General features: G+C 51.8%; 11 protein-coding genes across 11 annotated transcripts; 5 read left to right on the top strand and 6 right to left on the bottom strand.

The window, feature by feature from the left end:
* Positions 1–1389, top strand: cia1 (iron-sulfur cluster assembly protein CIA1; the record flags this gene model as incomplete). The annotated part of the gene is made up of 1 exon (XM_041687507.1): positions 1–1389. One exon carries the CDS (start codon positions 1–3, stop codon positions 1387–1389), a length of 1389 nt encoding a protein of 462 aa, XP_041541385.1.
* A 304-nt stretch (positions 1390–1693) lies between these two features.
* kexA (serine-type carboxypeptidase kexA) lies at positions 1694–3712 on the bottom strand (the record flags this gene model as incomplete). Its single annotated transcript, XM_041687506.1, has 3 exons — positions 1694–3040; positions 3108–3468; positions 3537–3712. 3 exons carry the CDS (start codon positions 3710–3712, stop codon positions 1694–1696), a joined length of 1884 nt encoding a protein of 627 aa, XP_041541384.1.
* Positions 3713–4709: 997 nt separating this feature from the next.
* On the bottom strand, positions 4710–5631 carry AKAW2_30936S (SAM-dependent methyltransferase; the record flags this gene model as incomplete). Its single annotated transcript, XM_041687505.1, has 5 exons — positions 4710–4766; positions 4838–4956; positions 5014–5124; positions 5187–5204; positions 5304–5631. The coding sequence occupies 5 exons, from the start codon at positions 5629–5631 to the stop codon at positions 4710–4712; spliced, it is 633 nt and encodes a 210-aa protein (XP_041541383.1).
* A 1558-nt stretch (positions 5632–7189) lies between these two features.
* AKAW2_30935A (endosulfine family protein) lies at positions 7190–7833 on the top strand (the record flags this gene model as incomplete). Its single annotated transcript, XM_041687504.1, has 3 exons — positions 7190–7225; positions 7305–7388; positions 7459–7833. The coding sequence occupies 3 exons, from the start codon at positions 7190–7192 to the stop codon at positions 7831–7833; spliced, it is 495 nt and encodes a 164-aa protein (XP_041541382.1).
* Positions 7834–9608: 1775 nt separating this feature from the next.
* AKAW2_30934S (ICE2 family protein) lies at positions 9609–11000 on the bottom strand (the record flags this gene model as incomplete). The annotated part of the gene is made up of 2 exons (XM_041687503.1): positions 9609–10412; positions 10479–11000. 2 exons carry the CDS (start codon positions 10998–11000, stop codon positions 9609–9611), a joined length of 1326 nt encoding a protein of 441 aa, XP_041541381.1.
* A 1244-nt stretch (positions 11001–12244) lies between these two features.
* Positions 12245–13449, top strand: AKAW2_30933A (MYG1 family protein; the record flags this gene model as incomplete). The annotated part of the gene is made up of 2 exons (XM_041687502.1): positions 12245–12330; positions 12417–13449. The coding sequence occupies 2 exons, from the start codon at positions 12245–12247 to the stop codon at positions 13447–13449; spliced, it is 1119 nt and encodes a 372-aa protein (XP_041541380.1).
* A 577-nt stretch (positions 13450–14026) lies between these two features.
* On the bottom strand, positions 14027–15129 carry AKAW2_30932S (SMP-30/gluconolactonase/LRE family protein; the record flags this gene model as incomplete). Its single annotated transcript, XM_041687500.1, has 3 exons — positions 14027–14310; positions 14375–14934; positions 14996–15129. The coding sequence occupies 3 exons, from the start codon at positions 15127–15129 to the stop codon at positions 14027–14029; spliced, it is 978 nt and encodes a 325-aa protein (XP_041541379.1).
* A 590-nt stretch (positions 15130–15719) lies between these two features.
* On the bottom strand, positions 15720–16310 carry AKAW2_30931S (Yae1 family protein; the record flags this gene model as incomplete). The annotated part of the gene is made up of 1 exon (XM_041687499.1): positions 15720–16310. The coding sequence occupies one exon, from the start codon at positions 16308–16310 to the stop codon at positions 15720–15722; it is 591 nt and encodes a 196-aa protein (XP_041541378.1).
* Positions 16311–16627: 317 nt separating this feature from the next.
* On the top strand, positions 16628–18723 carry MES1 (methionine--tRNA ligase MES1; the record flags this gene model as incomplete). Its single annotated transcript, XM_041687498.1, has 2 exons — positions 16628–16764; positions 16893–18723. 2 exons carry the CDS (start codon positions 16628–16630, stop codon positions 18721–18723), a joined length of 1968 nt encoding a protein of 655 aa, XP_041541377.1.
* Positions 18724–19598: 875 nt separating this feature from the next.
* sonA (putative nuclear pore complex protein (SonA)) lies at positions 19599–20748 on the bottom strand (the record flags this gene model as incomplete). Its single annotated transcript, XM_041687497.1, has 2 exons — positions 19599–20414; positions 20485–20748. The coding sequence occupies 2 exons, from the start codon at positions 20746–20748 to the stop codon at positions 19599–19601; spliced, it is 1080 nt and encodes a 359-aa protein (XP_041541376.1).
* Positions 20749–23639: 2891 nt separating this feature from the next.
* AKAW2_30928A (uncharacterized protein) lies at positions 23640–24376 on the top strand (the record flags this gene model as incomplete). Its single annotated transcript, XM_041687496.1, has 4 exons — positions 23640–23778; positions 23869–23920; positions 23981–24164; positions 24227–24376. 4 exons carry the CDS (start codon positions 23640–23642, stop codon positions 24374–24376), a joined length of 525 nt encoding a protein of 174 aa, XP_041541375.1.
* Between the last annotated feature and the right edge of the window lie 41 nt (positions 24377–24417).

The raw sequence follows: 24417 nt of genomic DNA, 5'->3' as shown, positions 1-24417 counted from the left end.
ATGGCCGCCGTCGACCACCCCGCCTCCTCGCTCCCCCACCTCCAGCTGCTGTCGGATTTGACCCCGCCTTCGCTCGAACGCACCTGGTTAACAGCACCGCACCCCCGACTCCCCATCGTCGCTACCTGCAGCTCCGACAAGACGGTGCGCGTCTACTCCCTGACCAACTTCCGGCTCCTCTCCACCATCTCCGGCGGACACAAGCGCAGCGTCCGCACAGCAGCATGGAAGCCACATGTCCAGGGCGAGAGCGTGCTCGCAACGGGTAGTTTCGACGCCACCGCGGGGATATGGCGTCGGTGGGACAGTTATGGACAGACGACTGGTGATGAAGGATGGGGATTGGGTCAAGAAATCACCACCAAGAGCGAGTCACAACAAGAGCAAGCGCAAGAAACCGACATTCTCCGTCAACAGCAAGCCGCAGACAACGACAGCGACGGCGGTGCAGATGATGAAGACGAAGAATGGCGTTTCGCCGTTCTCCTCGACGGACACGACAGCGAAGTCAAATCCGTCTCGTGGTCTCCTTCGGGAATGCTCCTCGCGACATGTTCGCGGGACAAATCAATCTGGATCTGGGAGGATCTGGATGACGGGGACAATAACTTCGAGACGGTTGCGGTGATGCAAGAGCACGAGGGAGATGTCAAGTGTGTGGCGTGGCATCCGGTGGAGGAATGTTTGGCTAGTGCGAGCTACGATGATACAATTCGTATTTGGCGCGAGGATCTGGATGATTGGGGACAGGTTGCTTGTTTGCGGGGTCATGAGGGGACCGTATGGTTTGTTGATTGGGAGAGTGTGGAGAATGCCCCAGTTTGTTCGGAGGAGACGCTGTTGGCGCAGTGGAAGGAGGATGTGAAGAGGGAGTTGTCGGGTCCGCGTATTGTGTCGTGCTCGGATGATCGCACTGTCCGGGTCTGGAGGAGACAGCCTAAGGAGCAGGCTGCTACTGGGGGTACAGGCATGCCGAGTATTTTGCGTCCGACGGGCCTGGATGAGACTTGGGAGGAGGAGACAGTCTTGCCCAAGGTGCATGATCTGGCTGTTTATGCGGTCGCTTGGAGCAAGCGGACGGGATTACTGGCGTCTGTGGGTGCGGATGGTCGCATTGTGATCTATGAGGAGCGCTTGGTGGTGGATGATGCTTCCGCGGGTGAATCGCAGCCTATGGATACGGATCCGCCTGCGGCGGCGGCAAAGGGTGCTGTGCGGCCGGAGTGGGCGGTTCTGGCGGTGTTGCCGGGGGCGCATGGCATCTATGAGATTAACCATGTGGCCTGGGCCAAGCGTGCGGATCGTGGTCGTGACGTGAGCAGGGAGGAAGAGGTCTTGGTCACTACCGCTGATGATGGCAGTGTCAAAGTATGGACGGTGAAGCGGTAATTATTTGAAGGGGGGGGGTTGCAATTGGATATCGACTCTATTGAGGTCTATACGAAGCTTACCGGTATATGAGATTCGTGGCTTATAGACGGGGAGGGCACTGTGTCTGGGCTATATATCAGGAAGCGGTCATAAACTTTGTTCATGTCTAGATGTTAAATGATGCCAGGTAGCAACCTAGATAAGATGATAAATGCACATAAGGAGCACGTCCTTTCGTGGCCAAGAAAACAAAAACCAAAGGCCAAAACCCGAAGCAAGCCATACACCTACACCATCACAGGTTTACCCAACAAAAGATGAACTAGGATAGATTATGATTGCCCCCAGCTCGGGAGGCCTGTCGAGAATGCTGTCGCGAGATATCATCCTCGTCGCTGTCCTCGCCTACAGCGTAGTGTTCTCTTTCGAGACCCGGAGAATGAAGGTCATCGAGTTCGGCCTCGTCGAAATCCCCAGCTTCGACGTCTGCGCCTCCCGTGCGCTTGTTGTGGAATCGCTCGAGAACAGAGCTTCCGCTCATGTCCTTATGCCAGACGCCCCGGTATCCCTGGTGGCGCCGGCGGCTGCGCCAGATGAAGAAGCCCCAGACTAATACTCCGATAATGACGACGACGAGAACGGCTTCACCTGACTTGGCGTAGGCTTTCCATTCCGTCTCCTTGATCCTCTCCTTCTCCTGCTCCTCCGCCGCGGTGCTGTTAGGATGGCCACCCACTGACGTCTGGGGCAGCTTCTCGCCGTCAATGCGCGAGTCGGCGGGGCTGCCTCCGATGCTCGCGATATCGACATTCATGAAGCGATCTAGCATGTCCCGGCTCTGACGGGGAAGGTCGTAGGGAACCATGTGACTTGCGTTGTAGATGAGCACATAGGTCAAGTTCCTGGCATATTGATAGATACCAGCCGGCTCGCCTTCGAAACTCCAGTCGTGTCGAGGAGCCCAGACGCCGGGTGAGGTCTCGAAACCGGTGCCCCCGTTCCACTTCATGTTGTTGATGAGCTGTTCCGTTCCGACATGGTTGCAAATTAAGTCCTTGTCTCCGCTGAAAAGAAGGATTTGAAGGCCCGATTCCAGCAAGCCAGGAAGTAGTTGAACCGAGGGTGGGGACTTTTGCGGATTGAAGGCGCTGCTCACTGCTCCTGAGCACTCCACCCAGCCAGACTTCTTCTCCGGATTAATGTTAAGGGCTTTAACCACATCTTCTCGCTGCAGGTAAGGCTTCACGTCCTCCAGATCGGTCGGCCAGTTCATACCGCATGCGTCGGTGGTGTCACGAAGGCGGATATCATACATGTTGAGACATTGGTTGTCTTCGACCGTCTTATCCAACAGAGCATTCATGACCTTTTCGCAATCGTTCAGATGGACCTTGTTCTTGCCCGTTTCCAACCGGGACTTGCAGACTGACTGCAGAACCTCGAGTTCCTTCGCGACCCGGCTGCCTTCCTTGATAAGGCCTTCTTCATATGCGTAGGGTAAGTAGGACATGTACTGTTCATTTGGAGAAATCCAACCATTGCCAATCAATAGACCTTTCAGATTCCATGAAGCGATGGTCTTTCCTTGAACATTCTTATTGCGTTCCTGAATGGCTTTGGCGATGTATGGAATATGCTGACCGGCGTAAGACTCGCCGGCAATGTAGATCTGTGGGAGATGTTAGAAGAATCCTTTAAGATGCAAGGCTAGGGCAGAGCGGGGTATTGCAGCATACATCATCGCGTTCATACTCCGGAAATAATCTGAACCACTCTTCCAGGAAGACAATGAACTGAGCCGACATCTCATCGAGCTCATGGAGATAACTGTCCGTGTTGACGTAACTGAACCCCGTTCCAACTGGCTGATCGACAAACAACAAATTGGCGAATTCGTCCCATGAACCCTCATTATAGGTCAAGGTTTCATTGTCCTTCAGACGATACGGACCGACCTCCATCAATGCGCCGTCCATGGAACTACATCCGGGCCCACCGTTCAGCCAGATCACGGTTCGTTGGCGATTGGCGATATGGCGATTCTGATAGTGCCAAAAGAAAAGGTTTCCATTGTTCTGTGGATCCACCTCGATATGGCTGCGCGTGGAGGCCACAAGTCAGTAAAATGGGTGCTAAGCGGACCGTTCCGGGATATTGAAGCTTACCCAGCATGCATCTTCAGCAAGGGCCCCTCGGGGGCACCGGGCAAGGAGTGAACATAATAGTCTGCTGCCGACTTGGCTGATACCAAGGACGGGCTCAGAAAAAGGAGCGTTGAGATCAACCAGGACGCCATTGAGGGAATTGAAGTGGTCTCCCCGCGGGATGATAAAGAGACCATGTGTAGGCGATTAGTACTGAGATATGGCGGCGGCGGCGGCGGCGGCGGATGACCGGGGTAGTAGTAGATATTGCCGAAGACGGCGCGGAGGAAACGGTCCCAAGTGGGATTGAAGTCGCACTCAAGGAGTCATCGAAATTCAGCCAGCGGAGCCTTGCACTTTTCGCTTACCCGTCACCCTTTGGGGGCGGAGGTAATGGGAAGCAACTCTCGGGGATTACGTCGGCGGAGAGGACCGGGAGGGAACCTGGTTCAGGAACAGGGATAAAGGTCAAGGCCAGAGAGAGGCGGGGTAGGAGTGTTTGTGACCTCTAGCACAAGAGCCGCTGTCCAGACACGCGCCAGATGTGAAGGTCAAGAGATTCCGAAGGAGAAAAGGGGAGGAGAGGGCGAAAGATGGGAAAGGGAAGTGGATGAGAGAAGCTGAGGGAGAGAGTGGATAGAGAGAGCATAAGAGGATGGCGTGGCCAGACGGGGCGGCGCTCGGTATGGCCCCGTATCAGCCGGTATCTGGGCGATCCGGTTACGATTATTACGCACCCCGAGAGGCTTGAGAAGCGGCATGATGGATGGGATGAAACCATTCTGATACCGTTTCAAGACCGTCTCAGCATATCGTTGCCTATTTGGGGGCTCTATAGGTTGCTTCTATAGAAAGACTCGAATCCCGTCGCATTCTCATGGCTTTTCTGACTTGTGTCTTTCTCATGCATTGTGTGAATCGGCCAGATAGAACGCCACAATGACCTCGTGGCAATAGCTCCAATAGTTATCTGACCATATCGCTTTCCCTTTTCCGAAGCTATCCGTGATGTAGTTCTCGCCGGTGCTAGCCAAGAGTTCGCCCGAATCGGGTCACTCCTTAGGGTCCATGACTTAGTCCTTCTTCATTCTTGCGGGTCTAGCGCTCATGATTTCTTATTATATTTCTCTCTTTAACTATCCTGTACAGAGGTTTATTTTTCGGGCAAGCTACGTCCGTCGCTGGTATACCAGATTAAACAAGATCATCGATGCCCTGGTCAGCATCCTTTTTGATCAAATCAACCATGCCCTGGGATTTGTCAGTGATATCGGCGATGAGAAATGATGTCTCTGCGGGTGAGAGGTTCTTCCAGGACGCACCTTGGGCATGATTGGCTCTCCATCATCGCCCTTTACATAGCGGAACGGCATCTCGGTGCGTTCATGCTCGTTAATCAAAATTTCCGGGTAGTCAATGTACTGAATTTGCTCCAGGGGCACTGTCCCGGGGTCAGCTCTTCTCTCTCATCTCACTGTCCGGAGAAGCAGGGGTTGACCTTTCTCATGCACGACCATGCGCGTAACACGCACCGCCGTGTCCGTGGTCATCTGCTTAGGGCCCAGTCTTCTTCCGGCATAACCCATCTTGCGCAGTTCAGAAGTCCGATCTGAATCCATTTCGTCAGCACCTTGAACCTCATGGTTACTGCTATTGCAAATGGGAACTTACCACGAGGAGGATCATCGCCTAAAGACCAGCAGATCTCGACGGTTAGCTATCTTGGAATTATCGTAATGCCAACTAGATACATCCGACAGTCCAGGCTCGATAATTGAAAGCACTCACCAAGAATACCTCCGAAAAGGAAGACATCAAAAGTGTCTGCATCAGCGGGACTCAACTCCACGGTGGCAGCGGGGTCCAACAGGCAGACTCTGGATTTCCGATCCGCAAAGATCTGCTCGACACTGCGATGCTCCACCCCAAGGCCTGGGGTAGCAGCCAGGTCTTCTGGCATCTGCAAGGAGGTGGGCACCGAACTGAGGAGAAATTTGCTTCCCGCGGCGTGTGATTCACGGGCAATGCAGCCATACTCCAGGGCGGACCAAGCGCCCAGCTCGGGGTCCAGATGTTCGACCACAATGGTCACGGGTTCCGAACCTTGCGCGGACATGGTGTCGCAATTGGAAGGATTTGATGTATCCTGCAGTTGAGACGATGGCTTAGAGCGTTTACAATTGGATGGGTGTATCGAGAGAAGTGGTGTGAACCAGCCAAAGTGTGTCGTCCCAGGTAGTTATACCTTGTTCTTCTTTTCCCTTTTCTTGTCGTCAGAATATAACGGCAACCAAGAAATTATGAGAATAGGAAAAGAAAAAAAAAATCACAAGATAATTCAGAATTATGAACCGTATGGACAGAGAGAGAACAATGGGGAATAGCCTACGTGGAGATAAAATCCAGCAAGACTGGAAGAAGGAATGAGTGCGATGCGTTCGTGGAGGGGCAGAATGGAGAAGAGCTGCTGAATTTGATTCCGTTTGAAGTCAATTCGAGGTCGAATACCGAGTACTAATAATACCACCCCGACAAGTTCACCACCACCACCACCATTACGTTACCACTCCCTCTTTACATCGTGCGATTACCTCCAGGGGACTCTGAAGCAGATGAGGCAGTTTACTTCTTAATCGAATATTCGCATAATCAAATGGAAAAAAAAAAATTAGTGATTTGTTGGATATTCTCTGCATCTGATTTCACAATGAAACATGGAGGGGTTGGCTGGGTTTGGTTTCTAATCGATAAACCGGCAACTTATCAAGGCCAACAACGATAACGACTATCGGCACTTGAATCTAAGTAGTAGTTCTTCTAGTTTGCTAATTGCACTAAAACCACTGATGGCATTGACTCCGTCATCAAGCAGAATTACATAGGTCTTATGGTGAACATGAAATTGTACAACAGTCCATACACACGTTAAATTAAATCTTGTGAATTACCGATTGATTTATGCTGGAAGTGAGTTGCCGGCAACGTCGGTATTAGTATGTAACAGCATAGTCACGAGGTAGTGGAGCCGTTCCAGAATACACCAGACTAAACCAGATGCAGATAGCATCATACTATAACAGGCATAGTGGGTACAGGTGGATCGACATTAGCGGAGAACAGGGTTGGTACTGAGACGGTCACAGCCAACCATCGGGCAGTGGCACCTTCCCCCAATTATGACGGGCAAGGTTCACTTCTCTCTCTGTCTCTCTCTGTCTCTCTCTTTATCTTCGGACTGCTTGCTTGACTTGCTCTTCTGCCTCTTCCATCTCCCACTTTCAACTCATCCCCTCCACCTCCCCCCTTTTTCTCTTCTTTCTCTTATCTTCTCGGTTTCACCAACTTAGTTCATTTCAATTTTATCTTCTTCATTCTCTCTTGCTTTCACCCCCTTCCCTTCCCTTCCACCCCCCTTTGGTTCAGTCAACTCGACCAACTTATTGGTGTCGTCCCATCCTGTGGAATCTATACTTTCCTCCCCGCCATCGGTGGGGTTTCCTGACGACACTCCCTTCCAGTGACCACGCCTCACCCAGTCCTGTCCCCCCCCTCAACAACCTAACAACCTCACCTTATTTTTGCCCAACTCTTCCTTCCTCTATTTCTCATCACCGACTTTATTCTCTTTCTTTCTCTCCTGTTAATCCTCAATTTCTAAATTTTGGTTCGCCAATATGAATCCCCATCAGCAGAATAAGATCGATACTAGCGTGAGTCTTTCCCGAGCGACTAATCCCTTTGAAAAATAATGTTCCTTATTGGACTGACAATGACTTTGTGTCTATCTAGAAAATGAGCCCGGATGAGCAGCGGCTTTTCCGCCTCTATGGCAAGATGCCCACCAAGAAAGACCTTCTGCAGAACAAACTGAAGGTATGCCGACTTAATTGTCTTCGCCCAGTCTGTCCGTCAACTCTCTAATCGCGGGCTTGTTGCTGTTTAGGAGCGCAAATACTTTGACTCGGGTGACTACGCACTCAGCAAGGCCGGAAAGGCTTCGGACGTCGGTGTCACCAACATCGGCTCCCAGCACCCCGTCCCGGAGAACATTCCTCACCTAACTGCCACCTCGCCTGGTGCTAACAACCCTGCGGCTGCAAGCAATGGCGGCAGCATCAGTGCTCAAGGAGGCCAGCAGATCCCAGGTAGCATCAGTGGCCATCCCGGCTCCATCGGATTTCAGAGCCGAAGCCCTGTGAAGGAGGCAAGTTATCTGCAACGGGAAACAAGTGCGGATGAGACCGAGGAAGCCGAGAAGAAGGAAGATGACAGCGTGAGCCCACCCCCTGCGCGTGGCGGTGTTCCGATCCGGCAATAAATACCTGAACCTGTCATTCGTGTTCTCCATGCCCCGTTCACACTTGTTTCGCATCATGTCTCTGGTTTCCCCGTCGGTGGTGGTGGCATCAAAAGAGCCTGGCGCTATGGATCGATTCTAATGTATTTACGACATCTGTTTCCCTTCTTCCTTCTCCCCTTTCCGTTTCTAGCGATTTCTGTGGACAAAACAGAATGGCTTTGTTTCAGAGCTGGCGGCAATGAAGTTGCAAGGGCGGCGGGAGCCGAGGCTCGGTTCAGTCAGGGCCACTTATCAAAAGCTCGAACCGGAGCTGTGCTCTAAGCCTGGCTACTTGGACTAAGCTCGCTTACTGGACCCGTCCTCTCAGGATTTGTTGCTCGTGGTATCGGCTTTGAGGTCACCTCAACGCTATTTCGTTTTGAAGCTTCTTCTCTTCTCTGTCAATATCAGCTGCAGAACATATATTGGTCATTTGCTGGTCCAATTATTCCACAGGCCTCTTCCTGGTGCGTTCATTCCCGCGCATATGTGTGTGTGATGCCGCACAGAACGTGAGATCATTTTCGCATACTGTTGTTATCTTATGGATGAAGGATTACGTGAGTGAATGCGTGCTGGATACACGGTTTAATTCGGAGATGGAAATGCACCTGGCATCTGTTCTATTCCTGAAGTACGTTGGCAAACGAGCCCTCAGCAGGGCCAAAATGCAACTTGATGGTTTTTCTCCGTGTCGCGGTCTCAGATCCCCTGCCGTATGTGTGGGCTCTACATTGATACGGTAGGCGGAATGCATCCTGTGTGCATTCACTATCCCATCCGATTGGGAGGGCAGGATAGCGTACCTTGGGTGCCAGCAACGTGATTCCGCTCAGTTGATATTCTGCGCTATGTGTAACATGAAGATTACCAATACAAGATCGCTACAGGCGGGGGAAGACATCGCATCTTCCATCGCAAAAATGTCATTGGGTATAAGAAGTCGTCTAAGCACACAAAAGGCAACAAAGCCTGGGATGGGGCAATACATGCTGTTATATGATCCTTGATTGCGAATTGGAAGAGAAAAAAAATTGAATATAAATAAAAAATAATCTGACGACTCAGCAAAACGACTGGGGTATAGTAACAAGAGTGGCGCGCAAGACCATAGTGTAAATGAGAGAGGACCAGTTTAAAAGGAGCGATGAAAGGCAGGAGGGTACCTGAATCCCCAGCGGAAGGGGCCAACAGAGTGTTTGCAGGATTAGCAAGGCAGCAAAATAAGCCGAGTGCACCATAATTGAACCCGCCGTCGCGGGTGGGGTGCTCATGACCGACACAGGCTATACATTATCATTTCCACCTAGCTAGGGGGCAATGGTTGCATGGCTTTGGTATAGCTGTGTGAAGGGTATTGTCGAGAGCTCTTTGCTGCCCCGTTACCTGGATTCCCGGAGTAACATACTCAGAGTGGGATGCTGCAAATAGGGCCAATGTGAAAGCTTTTGTGCTTACGGTCCCCGTTCAAAGAAATGTAATAGTATCTGAGATAGCAAAATGACAATGCTGGCTTTCGAAGTGCTTTGAATAGAAGCTCCGGCGAAAGGCAAGCTTTAGGTGCCTGGCATAGTCTAGCCTGAAAAATCGAAGAATCCGGGCAATAGTAGCCTCAGCTGTAGGCTTCGAAAGGCGTCCGTGTCCGGCTCGATAGTTGTAAATGAAGTCAAGCGATTCGACGAAGGCTGCGGTATCTCCGCAGTCCACGTCGACAAGATGCCAGAATGTTGCATCCAGATTTTTAACGGCTCCATTCAGTCGGTCTTCCAGTGACCAGCGAGTCCGGAGTCCAGATCGTCGTTCTCACCGAGGTATAACTCGACAGCGTACAAGGCCATGGTGCCGGCGAGGTTGGCCCACCGCCAAAGGTTTCCACCGCCGGCTCCTTGGGTGCTCCACCACTCGCCACTGCCACCCATTGCTTGAGAGGTAGAAGCGAAATGCTGCATCAGGAGACTGGTGTACACGGCGATGAGGATGGACGGAGAGAAGTAGCTTAGTACGCCCAAGAATTGGCCCGCCGCATCGGTGTCGTCCAACGAGGCTTCTTGGGAGAGAGCTCGGGCACCCGCTTCGCGGACGGCGGGTATGATGCGAGTCGATGCGTACAGAACCAGGATTCGATATGTGAGCGAGATCAATACGGACGGGGTAACGGCACCGAACACTGCCGTGATAACGTTGAAGGCGGCGTGGATAATGGAGGGCAAGGTGGACAAGGCGTGCATCAGGGTTGTGTAGGAAGCCATGATAATAGGAGGAAGCGGCGGGAAGTCCCCGGCTTGAGCGGGGGAAGGTACTTGCTCCACAGGATGCGATGGCTGGTAATCAGTGAAAATCTGGTAGATGCAGAGAACGATGTATGCGAACAGTAGCGAACTTTCTACTGGGTTTCCTCGCCCGCTGCCAATGCCCCACGCGCAGAGGATCACAGCACAGGTGATGGATACCCCGATCAAAGCGGCATCAACATTTGAGATCTCGGGGAATTGGAGGACCCGCCACAGAAAGTATACTGAGCTCGATATGATGGAGGCGGAGAGTACCAGGAGACCGATCTAGCGAAGCACGAATTAGCAAATAGGCATCCTGCCAATGTGGGCTATGGAGTTACGTGGACATACCATCCAACTATCGCTTCGCCCACCACGGTTGACAAGCCAGCGGGTAATCTGCCCTGCAGCCTGGATGACCAATAAGCTGCAGAATCCTTCCACCAGCTGGAAAACCGGGGTCGACCATCTCAGCAATTTATCCCAGTTCCCGATAGTCACTGATTCCACCAGCCCATCAGGCCCAAACAGCCACTCCTGGATCGACGAGTCGTGGGCTCTCTTGCCCGTAAAGGTCCGCTCCACCCAAGAGCCAGCATTATCGGTATCGATCGAGAAGCGGTTCAGCGACCAGATAAGCAGGATCGGAATAATGAGCCATTGCGTCGAGCTAATGACGACGATCAGGGAGGAGCGGAGCCATGACCGATCAGGCGTAGTGAGGCGCAGAAGCGAAAATAGGAAGTAGAAGGTGGCCAGGGACAAGGAATAGGCCAGACCGCATGTTTTCCCACCCACGTCAAAGGCGAGGGGAATGGAAGAGACGGTGACGGCCAGAAAGACGGCCGACGAAAGGGCGCGGAAGAGCCACATCGGACAATATGGCCCAGGGCTACTGGACAGGGGACGCGCGCGAGAGAAGCAGATGAGGCACGGGGAGGGTCAAATATGCTGGAGGAGAGAGCGAGCAGGTACGGACGGACGCGGTGTCAACTTAATAGGTTAGACAGCCTCCAAGAGTTAATCTTGGGGTGGAAGCGCGAGAGAGTGACGAAATCCCGATTTAAGGATACATGAAGCCCGATTTCCTGAATTCTAGACTGAGTTTTGAGCTCGCTGAGCGATGCTAGCTGGGTCTATGAAGGAATAGAAAAATTCTCCCTCTTCTTTCCAGGCGATATAAGATTTTGATCTTATCACTTAAGCGGGACGGAATATGATGATGATGGATGATGATGATGGGATGGGACTGGGCTTGAACTGGTTGTGGCACGTGCAAAGGATAAATAGTGTCAGACACGCCAACCGATCGCTGGACAGATTCGCTTTTTCTTTTTCTCGGGACAGAGCCACTGACAGAGGCGCAAAAGCTTAACAGCCGCAGCGACTCGGGATGGACAGAAAGTAGAGGCACAAAAACCAGGAAAGGGGCAATGAAGCCGGGGGGGGCGCAGACCGAGTTTAGGTGGGCAATTCGACGATAGTCGCAATAGTAATAATAATAATAATATCACCAAATCCACTCCACCCGTTTTAGCGTAGAACGGAAGGCGGTGGAGCTGGTCCAGATGCTTAGTCGGCTGCAAGTAGCGGTCAGAAGGGGAAAATACAAAAAGAAGTAGCAGGAAGAAAAAGATGATGTCCAAACTGGTGGAGATGGTTGAAGAAATGAATATCAACGGAAGGAAATCGAAGCTGGCTGAATGAATCCTTCAGGATAACTAACAAACATACAGCATACATACAGCATACAGTACGTAAATCCAGCTGATTACATACACGGATTTCCTCTTCAGGACTAGTTCTTCCCCTCTCTTTCACATGCTTCCGTTAAGCCCTTGCGATAAAAGCCCTAAAGAGCCGCCCGATGAAGTCAAGCGGCAGTTGCAAACTCGCCCAGGTCTTTTCCTCTTGTGGAAGGCGCTGTTCTTCCAGTCAACCAATCACAAATCACAGATACCAAACCGATCCCCAATCCAGACCCCTCATAGACTGGTTCTTTCTCCAAAAGGTAACTTACTGCTGTAGTATTCCGATTACCTAGTACTTTACTTTCAACCATTTCTTGAGCCTCTTTTATCTTCATCTTTCACTCTTCACTGCTTTTCTAATAGTATATGCTCCGCTGGCGTCGATTCTTCACCATGGCCGAAACTGCTGCGAAGAAAGTCAAGACCTCCTCTCCCTTGATTGGAACTCACAAGTGAGTACGCGCAGAAGCTTCTTCTCCGGCTTCCCCTCCATTCATAGATTTGCGATGTGCTGACTCTTCCTCTTTTCCCTGCGCAGTGGTCACTTCCACGCCGATGAGGCTCTTGCTGTCTATCTCCTCCGTCTTCTGCCCACATACTCCTCCTCTCCCCTCCTCCGGACCAGAGACCCCGCTCAATTAGCTACCTGCCACACCGTCGTCGACGTGGGCGGAGAGTACGATGCTGCCAGCAACCGCTATGATCATCACCAGCGCACTTTCGCAACCACTTTCCCCAACCACAACACCAAGCTCTCCTCCGCGGGCTTGGTGTACATGCACTTCGGTCGGGCCATCATCGCCCAGCACACCTCGTTGCCCGTGGACCATGAGGACGTGACTCTCCTGTACGAGAAGCTTTACACCGATTTCATTGAAGCCATTGATGCCAACGATAATGGTGTCTCTGTCTACGACCCCGCTGCTATTTCCGCTGCCAACATCCAGAAGCGCTTCAAGGATGGTGGGATCACCATCACCTCCGTGGTGGGTGACATGAACAACCCGGACCCCACCTGCCCTCCCGGCGAGCCTCAGGACGAGGATAGTCTGTTCGCCAGAGCCAGCACATTCATTGGCAACGTCTTTGCTCGCAAGTTGCACCATGCCGTTTCCTCCTGGCTGCCTGCGCGGACCACCGTAGGCGCTGCTTACCGTTCCCGTCGGGACGTTCACCCGTCCGGTCGGATCATCGTCCTGCCCCAGGGTGGTGTACCCTGGAAGGAGCACCTCTACAACTTCGAGAAGGAAGCCTCTGGATCAGAGGAAACCAACCCTGATGAGGAGGCTTACTATGTTCTGTACCCCGAGAGTGCGGCAGAAGATTCGAAGTGGCGTGTGCAGTGCGTCTCTGTAAACGAGGGTAGCTTCGTGTCCCGCAAGCCTCTTCCCGAGGCGTGGCGGGGTGTCCGCGACGCCGATCTCGACGGTGTTATGGCCGCGGAGGCTGAGAGATCTGGAAAGCCCAAGGTTCCCGAGGGTGCCGTTTTCGTTCACGCCAGTGGCTTCATTGGTGGCCACCAGACCAAGGAGGGTGCTCTTGCCATGGCCACCCGCGGTCTGGAACAATAAGCTGCAAGTATAGGTTGCAGCTGCGGATGAATGCAAATTACGATAGAATTTATGCGTACATACTTCTTGTCATGACGGTACGGGATCCAGTTAGGAAAACCATCTAAAAGTTATATTGTTGGCCAAAGTGCTATGTTGAGAAATCAATGCATAAGGCATCGTTCAATCGAAGCCTTTATTACTCGCTTCTTCGTAATGAGACATTAGATAGCAAGGGGAAGTCGCACTGATCACCTATGTCGCGTCTATTTCAACACTTGGCCGGGCAGGTTCCATTCGACTTTACTGATTCCTCCATTGCCCATCAACCACAGTGTCTTCAGCTCTGGCCCCGTCCAGGCAAAATTCTGGACCGTGTAATTGGTTTGAATTGTCAACAGCAGCTCCCCAGAAGGGTCAAGAACATCGACACCTCGACCACATCCCGTCAGAATGTACCCATTCGCTGCCACTTTCAGTCCATCCGGGACAAAGCCTGGTGCCAGATAAATGGCCCGTTTGTTATAAGCGTGGGCACCATCCTCACTCACGTCAAAAGCATAGATGGTCCTACAGAAGGAGAAAATAGATGAGTTAGTCACCTTTCGGGTCTTCCGAGTATATCAGGTCCAGGTTTTACATACCGCCGATGCGTGGTATTAAACGTACTGCCCGGATGGCCATATTTGGGATCAATAGGAGCGCTGACTGCCGCAGTATCGCTGATGTATACGATAGATCCATCTGGAGTGAAAGCGATCCCGTTGGGCTGACCGATTGAGTCGTCCACAACTACCACAGCCCCAGAAGAAGTGTTATATCTGTAACTGGCACAGGGAAGCTGAGGAGGGGTGTCTGTGATATCGTTGAACCAGGAGTATTCTGTACACCAGGATATATCAATTAGCGAATTCCACATGGCACATGGTAGGTGGTAAGAGCTTACGTGGATCTGTGAACCAGATATCGCCAGTCTTGGGATGCACGGCAATGTCGTCAATGGTGTTGAAGTAGTATCCAAAGTAGTTGTTGACCAGGCTCGTTGTTTTATTTGTCTCTGGATCTAAGGTTCTGAGGGAGATGCGTTGTTCAGTCCCGCCAATTGACCTGTTGCCGCCAGATGCGCCCCATATGATTTTGCCGTCATGGAACGTGCCGCCATTGGGGGCATAGACTGGTGGATCAGAGAGGTATTCGGATAGTGTTGGGGGATCCTGGTTGAGATCGACAACCAGCTGCGGAAGATAGCCTGGCGGCGGCGCGAGCTGCGAGAGGTACAGTTTGTTCTGCGATGCCACGTAGACGGGGGCTTCATGCACCGCATCATTCACGGCAAAAACGTATTCGTAGCTCGGGTTCGAGCCTAGGATATCGAGTCCTTTCTCTTTGTTATACACAATGAAATCCGCGGTCTTGACGTCTTGCAGGACGGTGCCGTTTGCTACGGTGGTATCACCGAAGGTCGTAACGGCGTCCATGGTGCTTACATTGCGAAAGAAGTGGTAGCTATTATGAGGGTTAATGACTGCCCGGGCGTTCCAGCAGCTGGGGTTTACGAGGGACTCACGGAAGCACATTCGCATAGTGATTGACGCAGACAACCGAAGGGCCACATTCTTCTGAGATGGGATGGGTAACGCCAGTCTGGGCTTGGACGAGACTGCCCGTGAAAGATCCGAGTAACAATAGGAGTACTTTCATTGTGATTTGTAGATTTATATATATAAGTTCCGTCAAGTCGACGTTTCGAAGAGATCAAGGAAGGCCCAGATACAGCCTTTCATTTCGATCAACAGGTCCCCGGGTGGGCTATACAGTAATATTTGTAGACCATCCATCGGAAGATGGGGCGGGTAATTGGAAAGAGGAAGGAGTAATCAACGGGATGATCCCGATTTTTATCCAAGCAAGTTTGATCCCAAGCATACATGGGGGCTTGCCTCGGGGAGTTTTGAGGTCTTAGGGGCGATTGTTGGACGGATGCGGTAACTGGAAACCCTCCTCTTAGTGTGGGGTACAGACGAGTTTGGGGCACGATCATCGCCCCTCTGGGGACTTCTCCCCCAAGACAAACCATTCTCAATATTGCGGAGCGGCTTAGTATGTCTCGGCAGTCTGGTTTTCGGATAAGTTCCCAGGCTTGCGGGAAATGAGCAAGCAGGTTCTGGTGACCTGTAAATCGGAGAACGTCCGAGGGGAGGGCCGAAGGAGATGCTGCAAAAGAAGCAGTGTGTCTGTTTAACCCCCCAAGCAGATCCTTGCCATTGAAAACGAAGGAAGCAAGTCATCCACTAATGCCGGATGTTCAGGGAACTAATGTCTTCAATGCTGCCAGTGCCATCGCCAGACACGGGGAGATCTTTGGCATCGGGATGTATATCCGAGTTGTCTTCCCTCTCGCCCACGGCACGCTGGATCAACTTGGCTTTAACAGCAGCGCCTTTCATGCGCTCATCTACATCATTCACCGCTTCCTCCGTGTTCACCATAGGCAGGGAAGCGGGGTCTACCAGTTCCAGCAGGATCTCAATGTTCTTGGCTAGCCTGGAGCTAGATGACAGGCTCGACATTTCCTTGCAAATGGCGGGATCCAACAAGGAAGGTTCTTCCTGTTTGTGATCACTCTCCAGGGCTCCGTTGATCTGCCCATTGGACTCGGGGTTTCCCGACAGCTGCGAATCTGCAAGCCGTTGAGACCAGACCAGGGCTTTGCCATATAGTCTTCCCAGTTCGAGGAACTTCTCGAATCCTTTCTCGACCGCAAACACACTACCCTCTGTATACCCGGCTTGTGCACCATCCGCTGCACCCAGATCGTAGCCTTCTTGGTAGAATTCTTCCTCCAGGTCGAGCAGACTCTCAAGTAGGTTATTGTTCTCCATGATTGCGATTCAAGAAGGATAAAGACAGATAGGGACGGGAGGGAAGGAATGAGAGATAAGACGGTAATAGAATAGAGAACGCGACAGCGGTATCTAGGAATCTGCAATTAGTTGCAGCGGTGGAGTGGGGGGCAAAAGGAATGGAACAGTAGGAGATGAGAATGATATGAAAGGGAAGCGCCCCAAAAAAAGTGCGGAGAGAAGCGGCCGAAAGCGATGAAGCGATGAATCATCCGCACCCGCGAAAAAGTTGCAACATTTCTACCCCTCCATCCCGCTGATAGTCCAATTCCCCGCCATCCGCCTCCAATTCCATCATGGCTTCCGACTCTAAGATCTTGCCCAAGAAGGGCCAGCGCAATATCCTGGTCACCAGTGCTTTGCCCTACGTCAACAACGTGCCTCACTTGGGTAACATTGTTGGTTCCGTTCTCAGTGCTGATGTCTTTGCCAGGTACTATCTATCCATCCTGCTTCCTTTGCCCTCCCTCCTCCCCAATTGCTCCCTTTGTCTGGCTCCTTTCCGCGGACTCTCTCATTAATTTCATTCCATTCCCACAATGCTAACCTCCACTTCTTCAGATTCCACAAGGCTTGCGGACATCAAACACTCTACATCTGTGGTACCGATGAGTATGGAACGGCAACCGAGACCAAGGCTTTGGAGGAGAAGGTGACCCCGGAGGAGCTGTGCGCCAAGTACAACAAGATCCACCAGCAGGTGTACGAATGGTTTGAGATTGGCTTCGATCACTTCGGACGCACCCCGACCCAGCAACACACCGAAATTTCCCAGGCTATCTTCAAGAAGCTCTACGAGAACGGCTATCTGACGGAGAAGACGGCGGAACAACCCTTCTGTGAGACACATGGATCTTTCTTGGCGGATCGTTACGTGGAAGGTGAATGCCCCCGGTGCCACTACGACGATGCTCGTGGTGACCAGTGCGATAAGTGCGGTCACCTCTTGGATCCCTTCGACCTCATCAACCCCCGCTGCAAGCTTGATGGCGCCACTCCCGTCCGCCGCTCCACGAAACACATCCACCTTCTCCTCGACAAGCTCCAGCCTCAGATTGAAGAATGGTCTAAGAATGCCATCGAAAAGGGCGACTGGCCTAAGAACTCGCGTGTCATCACCGAGTCTTGGTTGAAGGAAGGTCTGAAGGACCGCGGTATCACCAGAGATTTGAAGTGGGGTGTCCCCGTGCCTCTGGAGGGATTCGAGAGCAAGGTGCTTTATGTCTGGTTTGAGGCTTGCATTGGTTACCCCTCCATCACGGCCAACTATACCCCCGATTGGGAGCTCTGGTGGCGGAACCCGGAGGATGTCCAGCTGTATCAGTTCCTGGGCAAGGATAACGTTCCCTTCCACAGTGTCATCTTCCCCGGTTCTCAGCTGGGAACCAAGGAGAAGTGGACTATGCTTCACCACCTGAGCACCACGGAGTACCTGAACTACGAGGGTGGCAAGTTCAGCAAGTCGAGAGGTATTGGTGTCTTTGGTACCAGCGCCAAGGAGACGGGTGTGCCCCCAGATGTGTGGCGCTACTACCTCCTGAAGAACCGTCCCGAGACTGGTGATACCCAGTTCGAATGGCGCTCCTTCGTTGAGAGCAACAACAGCGAGCTGCTGGCTAAGCTGGGCAACCTTGTCAACCGTGTCATCAAGCTTGTTACGGCATCTTACGGCTCGGTCGTTCCCGAGTTCACTGTCCCCGAGAGTTTCCAGCCTACCTTGGACGAAGTCACGGCTACTCTCAGACAGTACATTGAAGAGATGGAGGGTGCACACCTCCGCGCTGGTGTGGTGAGTGCGATGAAGTTGGCCGAAGCCGGAAACGGTCTGATCCAGGCCAACCGCCTTGATAACTCGTTGATTGCCAACGAGCCCGAGCGTGCTGCCGCGGTCGTCGGTACTGTGCTCAACTTGATCCATCTCCTGGCCAGCGTTTTCTCTCCCTACCTCCCCGCCACCTCCAAGGCTATCAACGAGCAGCTCGACGTGCCGTTCGGCCTGATCCCCTCTCTGGAGGACATCAAGGACGGCTGGAAGCCGACTGCCATCAAGCCGGGTCACAAGATCGGCAAGGCCAAGTACCTGTTCTCTCGTATCGACCCCAAGAAGGCCGACGAGTGGCGCGAGATGTTCGGTGGTTCCCAGGCCGACCGCCAGAAGAAGGAAGAGGAAGCGGCCAAGGCTGCGGCCAAGAAGGCTGCAAAGGATGCCGCTAAGGCCAAGAAGAAGGAGAAGAAGGCCAAGGCTGCTGAGGCCGCTGCCGCCGGCAGCAATGTTGAAGCCTCCGCCAAGGGAGGCGCCCAGGCTGTGGAGGTCACCACCGATAGCAAGACCGACGAGGCCGTCGAGAAGGTTGCCGATGGCGTGGCCCAAGTCACCATTCCCTCCTCCTAAATCACATAGAATCCCCAGCTCCCCAATTCCGTCAAAAGATTCGGAAGACAGCGTCTATAGAGTTGCAGCGGCTAGCGGACTCCCTTGATATCCTGTGCTGATGATTAGAGCGTTTTTTTTCTCTCTTCCCACTTCCTTTCGTTTTCCGGCTTCGTCATCGTAGATCGTTGATGATCTATGGCTACTATTTCTTTCCTCTTTCTACTTCTCGTCTTGGGATACTGCGTTGCTACGTATGCGAAACATACTTTGTGAAAATGGAGTCGATATGAGATACGATGTTGGTGAAATGAGCGCAACGGTTGATGATTGACTGATTGATTGATTGATTGACGGATGGATGGATTCAGTAGTTCTTTTTCGGTTTTGGATGTCTTGCATTGGCTTCACGTTGTTATCATCCCGCATAGTTTCAGTTCAACAAAACTCGACAATTCAACATGGGTTTCAATATAATCCCAATCCCGTCTTTTTTTTATGCCAGGGTCTTGCTGTGGGCTCTACCCCCCAACGCGCTCAATCCAGTTACATAGATCGAAGGGTATCCCTTGTCGCCAGCAGCTACAGTAGACTTCCTTCCATTTCAGACAAGGGGACCCCGGATAGACAACAGGATTAACCTGAATAAATCGCTCATATGCATTCCCAGAGAGTAATAGTAGTAATAACAAAAGAGTACATGATACGGGGAAATGAAACAAAGAGAAAAAGAAAGAGAAAAAAGCATGACGAGCCAATCCATGTATAACCGAAGCATGATACTCCAGATGTATGAGCCCCGCCAAAAGTCCATTTGAAATCGAAAGGTTTGGCCTCCACGACGCCTCCATGTGCAGATCCCTTCCAACTACATAGCCTTCTCCCAGACTACTCCATTACCTCTTCCGATTGTTTGGTCTAGGCTTCACTTCTTCTTGGCTGACAGGGTGCAGCATGACCTTGTTGGGCAGCTGCTGGTTGTTGGCGGAGTAGCCCTTGCTCCAATCGTAACTGACGGCATAGGCGAAGATGTTGCCGTTGCGGTTGAAGGCGGTGCTGGAAATGGTACCGCCCACGGAGGGATATCCCTTTAGACGGTGCTTGGCGTCCTTATCCCAGAAGTGGAAGGTACCGTCACTACCGGCGGTGCTGAAGGTGCCGTGGACGGGGTGGAAGGAGATGGCGTTGACGGAGTAGATGTTGTTGACATCACGCTGAGGAGTCTCACGGTGGCACTTGAAACTGAAGTTGTTGGAGGAGTCCTTGTCCTCAACATACTGGATCGCACAGCGGCCCTCGACACTGCCGACGGCGAAGCCAGTGGCAGTCGAGAAGCAGCTGACTACTCGCGTCTGCCACTTGAGGGGAGACTGCATGGTCTTGTAGAACTTGGTGGGGTTTTCGAGGTTGATGACGTTGATGTAGCGGTCTGCGGTGCCGACCACGAGAAGTTTGTCCTTGACATCCATGGTGTAAACACGCTCCTGGCACTCCACCGTGGCAATGGGGTTCGACTGTCGCAAGTCCCAGTACTTGATGGTCTTATCCCAAGAGCCGGTCACAAGTAGCGGGGTTCCTCCGGCCGGGTTTGGGATCATGTGGCAGCATTTGATGGGCGCATCGTGAGCGGCGACTTGAGTGGTCGCATTGGTCGCAAGGTCGAGCATACGAGCGGCTTTGTCGGCGCCAGCTCCGACGACTTTCGTACCATCCTATGTAGCAACAGAGTCCAGATCAGTTAACTGTAGACACTGCGACAAGGAAAAATGAGGGTGAGCTCACCGGCGACCAGCAACAGCTCAGAACGGGGGCCTCGTGCTCGAACAGAGCTTTACCTTCGCTCTGGCCCTGCTCATTGATCTCGTAAATGCGAACCTTCTTGTCCCATGAAGCGACAGCTAGGTGTTCACTAGCCGGAGAGAAGCGGAGGTCCGAGATACTGTCCTCGGGAGGTTGGTTCAGGGCAACATCCTTGGAGATATCACCTGTGGTGTTGGTCTGACCAGCTGAGGTCGTCGCGGCGCCGACGGAACCGAAAAGCGACATTAGGGCGGCGAAGTATTACACTGTATTGACCGATTAGGCGATAAGCTGTACTATCAGGGACATTGAGGGGATCCACAACGCGAGACGAACCAGGAAAAAGCAGACGTGACTGGAAGCGGGAGGAGAGGCAGCAAGACCTGGGTGGTGGTGGTGTTGTACCCAAGCGGTCGCGGAAGAGAGGCGCAACCGGCCAAATTGACCGAAGAGCGTGAAGCTTGGATGTTTCGAAAGGCGCACTAGATTGATAGCCCAAGCAGCATTCACTAATTGCACGAAAAGGAATGGGATGAAGATGGATTAGATTGTATGGAAGCTCGCTCATCCAAATGGGCAATAATTAATCGAATATCTTCTTCGCGGCTTTCCCTTCACCGCCTTCAAACAAGACAAACTGCTGAGTCAGCTGGGGAGAGCTTCCCTCTCACCTTTCCGTCCTGGGTAATCTCTCTGTAGTACATAGTCACTACCTACGACTAGTACCAAGTGGTGGGTAGGACAGTGGGATTATCTCTACTACTGTCTATAGTGAGATGCCCTTTGTTCACTCCCAGGAGTTACAACATTGAGACTCGACATTTAGTCTCTACACATCTGAGATTGCTGAACTATATACTAGATATGAGAAATACAGGCCACTCAACAACATACCTTGCCAACAATCTAGTACTAATCCCCTGGCTGCTCGGGTGAGACCTCAGCTCTTTGCAGACTGGTTGAATTTGCTCGACATTGGGCACTCCATAACGATTAACGTCAACAAAATGGACACTGGCTACGAGCATGGGAGGAAGGGAGAAGAGAGGGGTGGGAGAAAGCTGACCTGCAACGGGTCGCCACCCACTATCATTGACTGATGCTGGTAGTTGTGTTGCAGGCAATATGGAAATGCAGCGTGGACCCCCGTTATGATTCGTAGGACCCCGCCCAAGCCTGCACGGTCAAAATGTTGGATGGCCAATAACCTGCAATCCACCACCTTATGATCGCCGATTGCTGTAGCCCCGTCTCGGGTGCAGTTTCACCTACTTACCTAGTCTACGTAGTAGGCAGGCTACAGTCTACAGGGGGGGAGGACATCACACCACTGGTCCAGTCCCGGGGCCTGGACAGGCACACCCATCAAGACTCCTCTCAAACCTCGAGCTTGTCTAGTCTCGGCCAGGGCTGGTATCCCTTCATTCGATGCCCCTCGCGATTTGGATGTCAAAGAACCTCACGTGCCACACGGGGGGGATGACAGACCTTACATGAGCGGACATTTACAGTTCAACCTGTACCACGGAAGGCATCTGCCGATTGTCTGGCACAATGAAAGGAAATGGGCGCCATGAGGTCATGCATTTCATCCGTCTTTCCGTCTGGGGTTGATCCGCTTGGACGAGTCAATCAGCTCAAGTCAGTTGGTAGATACGAGAAAGGTGACGCATTTTTCGATCTTCATTACGGCTGCTGGTTCTATGAGAAGGGGGGGGGGGGGGTCTGCCGTATGCTATTACTACCACTACAATTACTACCACTACCTGGAGACTGCTCCGCCAAAGATACTGCAGGTAGATGCAGGGAGAGGAAAAAGGTATCATTGGGCCAGGCGGGAGGGCGACCGAAGGAGAGAAAATAAAGTACGGCGAAAGAAGCAGACCAAGTGGAGCGGGCGGGAATGCGGGGTGCAGCCTTAGTGGACCGTCACCCGGAAGCTCTCGACGTCAGGCTTGCTCGTGTGATCCGGTTGCCCCGGGTGCTTTTATTCATTGATTTACTATCTACTTACTTGGAGGAGAAATTTATCTGACACCTTTAAATTTAATACTAGATGTCTCAATAATGAAAATAGAGAGGGGGTTTATGGGTGTGCGTGAGTGTGCGTGGGAGGGAGAGGTGGTACTTTGAAACCACCATCCATCAGGTGATAGTCCGGATGTAGATATGCATCGTCCGGTGCGGAGATCCTAACAACATCATCCTCCCTCCTCGTCCCATCATTCCACTCTCTCTTCCTCTTCCTCTCGCCATCCAGGCTTCCTCCCCTGTTCACTGTGGGAACATACGATCCAGGTTGATTGCTTGAGGCCCGCTTCTATTCATCATTTGAGCCATTCAGTCCCCATCATAATCCCTGTAGCTGTGCAGTAGTTTGCAATTGAACTTTACGTACACCCGTGCTGTAGAATACTCCTTCAATGTCCTCCCTTAATCCAATGCATCCCATGCCTGTATGTATGTATGTATATATGAATGTACGTACGTATCTATCTACATCATGTATGAATGGTATGGATGGATGAAAAGGTCGGCAGTCAAGAGGGAATAATGGGGATGTATCAGGTAAGGACCAGTGGGATGATGGTATGGTATACGTCAGGTAACTTAGAAGTAAGTAGTCACTGACAGAGACACATCCCAAAGTAGCAAGTGAGAGCAAAGTGAACCGCTCCTTCCCTCTTCTTCTTGTTCTTCCCCATTTCTGGGTTGGCCCATCCATGTCACCTGCCCTTCTCCTTCCTCCCTTTTCTTCCTCTTCTTCTCCTCTCCTCCTTTCCCTTTCCTTCCTTTTCTTTCTTCCTTCCCTCTACTATCTTGTTGGATCCTACTGACTCGATTCTCTCTCCCTCCCATTTTCATACTACTTACTGTCCACACTACTCACTGTCCATACTACTTTTTCCCTAACGTACTGGTAAGTTCAGCTCTCCTATCTAAGAGTAGCACTAGAATGCTCGAGTAGCCATTCCACGTCACCACTCGGGTCCTTCCCTCCTCTGCCACTGGAGTGTCCTCAGTGGCCAAAGGAACATTATCCATCCCCTTGATAGTACACACAACTAACGAGCTATTCTGTATACCAGTGCTCCTACTAAGAGACTCACTGCTTCCTGCCACCATACTCCGCAGTCATGTCTGAACCACTCACCAAGATTGACTCGGCCATCGAGATATCCCCCAAGGATGAGAAGGCCCCCGACAAGGATGCCAAGAAGACTCACAGACGTACCTCTTCCCATGCTGAGGGTGTCTACAACATCAAGGAACTTGGTGCGTTCTTTCTTTCCACAGTCGTTCTAAAATGGCACAGAGCATCGCGGTCCTGAGGTTCTCTCCTGCTAACCACTCGTTGATTTCTAGAGGAGAAGAAGATCGAGATTACCCTTCCAATTGAAACCCAGAAGACTGGATGGTATGCTTGTTGCTATATGTATACATCTGCATTAGACGTGAGACTAACCGGGGTAAACAGGAAATTGAACACCTCACCATCGACCATTGAGGACAAGGATATCCTAAAACTTCATCTGATCAACCCCCCGGTCAAGAAGATCGATCTGCACTTCCCACTAGGGCTCGAAGTCACCGCTCGCAATATGAAGGGCGTCACGATAAAGGATGCGCTGGACGCAATCTACAAGCAGTTCAAGAAGAAGGTAAGTAGACCAAGATAGATGTCTCCCATTTTTCCAATAATACTGACTTCCATCCGCTCTAGGCCGACGATGAGTTGGACAAGCCTTACCTCGCTGGTTTCGAGTGGGACAAGGACGAGTGCTGGACACGCCTCATTGTTCACCAGACCAAGTCGGGCCCTCCTCAACAGCCCAGCAAGAAGTCCAAGAAGAAGAAGGCTGAAGAGGCATAGACTGCAGTTGCTTCGGACAGGCTGTGCCCATTTTACAATGT

This window comes from Aspergillus luchuensis, chromosome 3 (genome assembly GCF_016861625.1).
Source record: "Aspergillus luchuensis IFO 4308 DNA, chromosome 3, nearly complete sequence".
NCBI classification, from domain to species: domain Eukaryota; kingdom Fungi; phylum Ascomycota; class Eurotiomycetes; order Eurotiales; family Aspergillaceae; genus Aspergillus; species Aspergillus luchuensis.
Note: the sequence above shows the minus strand (reverse complement) of the source record. Positions and strands in the feature narration are given on the sequence as shown.